General features: G+C 41.9%; 1 protein-coding gene across 1 annotated transcript; it reads left to right on the forward strand.

The window, feature by feature from the left end:
• Positions 1-737: 737 nt before the first annotated feature.
• Positions 738-2,712, forward strand: LOC121879882 (cuticle protein AM1199-like). The gene is made up of 3 exons (XM_042386666.1): positions 738-818; positions 1,732-1,937; positions 2,097-2,712. Exons 1-3 carry the CDS (start codon positions 810-812, stop codon positions 2,251-2,253), a joined length of 372 nt encoding a protein of 123 aa, XP_042242600.1. The 5' UTR covers positions 738-809; the 3' UTR covers positions 2,254-2,712.
• Positions 2,713-4,194: the final 1,482 nt, after the last annotated feature.

Below are 4,194 nucleotides of genomic sequence, written 5' to 3' on the forward strand. Positions count from 1 at the left end.
ATAACCTTGACTGTCACAGCTTGCCCTCCCTGACACGGTTAACCCACTTCCCATGATGTCTCCGGGGAAGATTTTTGGTTCTTGCTTGGAGAATAGGGTGAACCATGGTGCACTAGTACCCATGTAATATAAGTCTAAAGTTTCAGGTCTCTAACTGCTTCCGTTTTGGAGTTATGGCTGGAATAGTCAGACAGACACTCACAAACGGACAGACAGACAGACGCGTCCTTTTATTATTATTTCAGCTTGATTTTTTACAGAATACTTTGGGAACTAAGGCTGTAATCTCCCCCTTCTTTGCTTTTACTGTCTGTCTGGGCAGATGGATTTGGTACATATTGTCTGAGGCAGCAGATGATGAAGAGTTTGAGTATTGGTGTCGGATAGTTTGTGTTGTTTGTCGAGCGGCCACAAGAGGACGGTGGAAACAGCAACACAGAAAACTGAAAGTGTGCCTCAGGACAACTTTCCCTCCACACATTACCTTACAATTAACACTGAGCCTTCTGTTGCAACCAGCGTGTCACGGTGCCGTTAGCTTCTTCACTGTTGTTGCAAGAGGTCCAGGATCATCAAGGATCTTCTTCTCAGGTCAAGAGGGGCGTGACATTCTGAGGAGGAACTTGTCCTGTGACACACCCGTCCTTGGGGCGCTCCAGAATCGTGCAGAGATGAGCACAAGGATCTGGGGATGCTCCTCCAGGTAAGTGTCGGGTATATATACTGCGCACCTTCTGTTCTCCGTACATCACCATCCTCACACCTGGTCCTCACACCTGGTCCTCACACCTGCTCTCCACACCCTCAAAATGAGACTTGTAAGTAAAAGAAGCTGTCATCAAAAAAAAAATCTTAGAATATTGTTGTAATCTTAGTAAAACTGGGGCGGCAAAAGTGTCTGTAAAATGTTCATACGTATGGAGATCTACTTGGTTTTGCATGCAACAGATGCGTCACATTATTAGTTCATTAAAGTGTTTACAGAAGGTTGTTGTGATACAAGATATTACTCATCTCTAACATGTAAGGTGTTATGTGCGGAGACTAGATCAGTACACACACGAGTCATCAACACTTAAGTATAAGTTACAGAAGGATCACGAGGATTCCTGAAGGACCCGGTAGGATATTGTTACAGTTTTGTTGACAGAGTTTTGTTATCACTGTATTGACTGTATCTGAAGAACTATTACTATGTTCATACTTATACTCAGTAAATGAAACATCAGTAATAATACTTTGATGGTAAATTTGCATTTAATTTAAATAGTTTATAACACTTAGTTTTATATTCAGACAATCATATTATTCACACTGACTAATGTTTACATCACAAAGGTTTCTTCCTGTCTTCATGAGAATAATTGTTTACAACGTCACAGAAAACAGTTTTAACTTCAGCACAACACATACACTCGATCATCACCTAACACTGTATTCGTCGTTTTTTGAAGAATAAATTAGTATTAATTATTTTCACCCTAACGCTCATACTAAATTCAGGCGTTGTTTCATCATATTTGTGCCATAAAAAGAGTTCCAGTAATGGCAGAATGCGGGCGAATGTTTAGCTGACGTAGCTCCAAGGTGCTGTGGAATCCTCTTTATTACCATAACATAGTCATGTCTTCGGGGAACTTCCGCCAGGCACTGTCAATTGCTCGTACTGACGCTAAAATCCTTATGATCCTGACCTGAAGTCAACTCCTCTTCATTGTCATCCTCCTTCAGGTGATCCTCATAAGCCTGGCCGCCGTCGCCCTCGCCGGTCCTCAGTATCGTCCGGACTACCGCCACATCGGCATCGTGTCGGACACCCGGGAGGACCACGGCGACGGCAGGTTCAGGTACCACTTCATCACGGAACACGGCATCAATGCTCACGCCACCGGCACCCCAGGCAGCCGCGGCCAGAGCAATATCCAGGGCGGCTTTAGGTGAGACAGTAATTCATGAGTTAATCTAGTGTTAATCTTATACTACTAAATCCGAGCCAATATAGGGTTAAACTTTACACTGAATTATAAAGTAACATCTTAAAATGATAACTTGTATTATATGGTGTTAATTTCTTACGTGTCCCCCACCCCTCCCAGCTTCCCATTCCCTGAGGGCGGCACTGGTGAGGTGAACTATGAGGCCGATGAGCTGGGATACCGACCCCAGTCCCCCCTCATCCCCACCCCTCACCCCCTCCCCGCCCACGCCATCGAGCAGATACGCTTCGCAGAGGACCAGCGTCGCCGAGGCTAAAACAACCACAAGTAAGGAGGTGGAGGAGGACATCTCCTTCCTTCAACTAGAGTGGAGTAGGAGGACTCGTTCTTCGGTCTAGTGAGGCGGAAGACATGTCTTTCCTTCATCTATAGTGAAGTAAGACATCTCATTCCTTCATCTAGCGAGGAGGAGGAGAACCCATCCCTCCAAGGCGTCTGACTGAATTTTTGAAACCTCCAATAGCAGGAAGACCCACTTACGCAACTCCTCCCCCTCCCAACCCTCCAACTCCACTCCACCCCATCCCCTTCCTCCAAGTTGAGGGACGACCATCTCCGTGCATGTTCCTGAGAAGCTTTTCGTGTAGTGGCAGTGAGGGCTGGCTGCCTAAGAACGGCCCTCACAGTCCTATAGTACCGACATGAGTAGTTTTGTTTTGTTCGTTTTAAATTTTCCTTGTATAATCCTCCCATGAATAAAAGCTGCGCAGAATTATTACCTAGATAATTGAATATTATCCTCCTTATACTATACTTCATTGTTATTATCACTCATCCGATTTGTTGACTGAGTAAATGGGTTCCAGTCCTAATAAATCCCAGTCTTAATTGATTCAGTCCTACTAGACACCAACCTAACCTGACTAAGAGGTTCTAAACCGAAGGAGGGCCATTCCTAAAGGGCCCCACTCCTAGAGGACCACAATCCTAAGGGGACAAATGCATAGCCACTTTTGTAGAGGGTCCCCTCTCTGCTAAATAAAATCATCTTACGTTAAAATAAGAAAAGTGGAGTCCCCGAAGTGAGGAGGTTAATGGTTAGCCTTCAAGTTAGGGTTTATTTTGACTGAGAACCAACTGAATCGAGACCCATATAATCTGTGGTAAAGCAATCCATCCCACCGCCCTCAAAAGAGTCTGTTTGTCAATATTTCACTTTGTACATGAGAGTAGAGGTAATGAACCAACCGCCTACACCTGACACACACACACACACACACACTAAACTATGCTTCTCTATCCACTACGTACGTTGAATAATTAGGTAAAGGTAGATGGATAAAGATGATAAACAAGGATGGTATAGAATGCAAGTGTAAAAAATGAAAATGTAAACAGAAAATGAGAACAAGTGACGAAAAAAACAAACATTATATATCAATACTGGTGTAAATTTGGGGGGATTACTTCATTAGATAAGTGACAGACAGATAAACTCAATCATAGGTAAGTCGCCAGGTATTCATCACGGTAATATCCTCAATATTCCGTCACAGTAACTAGACATATCTAACACTACTAAGATCCGAGAAATGTTTTATTATTCACTTAACGACTGGCTGAACTAACCAGAAATTTAACCAATGAGAAGTGACCTCGGAATTTTTTAGCCAATGAGGAGAGACCATGGAACTTTATAGACAATAAGAGAAAGACCACGGAACATTATAGCCAATGGGAAGCGACCACGGAACTTTTTAGCCAATGAGAAGCGACCACGGAACTTTATAGATAATAAGAGGAGGCCACGGAATTTTATAGCCAATGAGAAGAGACCACAGACCTATTTAGCCAATGAGAAGAGATCACGAAACTATTTAGCCATTACAAATGAACATGGGTAAAATTATCCAATGAGACATAAAAATGGGAATAATTAACCAGAAGGAGAAAAACGAGGGAATATTTACACAATAATAAAACAGATATCAACAACAACCAAAAACTCGCTGTTATTGGTTATATTTCCCACCCTGTCATCTGATTGGTTGACTGTTTCCCCACTGTTATTTTATTGCCTCCTATACTATCGTCTTATTGGCTAAATGAATCTACAGTTGAAAAATTATTTATTACATACGAAAAGTAATTGAAACGTATTACTATAATTTTTATTATTATTATTATTATTATTATTATTATTATTATTATTGTAATTATTAATATTATTGTTGTTGTTAAAGTCAGGATAGGTGTA

The sequence above is a fragment of the Homarus americanus genome, unplaced genomic scaffold, assembly GCF_018991925.1.
Source record: "Homarus americanus isolate GMGI-L3 unplaced genomic scaffold, GMGI_Hamer_2.0 scaffold14827, whole genome shotgun sequence".
Lineage (NCBI taxonomy): Eukaryota > Metazoa > Arthropoda > Malacostraca > Decapoda > Nephropidae > Homarus > Homarus americanus.

Coding starts and splice junctions, on each gene's coding strand:
- LOC121879882 (XM_042386666.1), top strand. Junction 1,938..2,096: donor AATATCCAGGGCGGCTTTAG/GTGAGACAGTAA, acceptor CACCCCTCCCAG/CTTCCCATTCCCTGAGGGCG.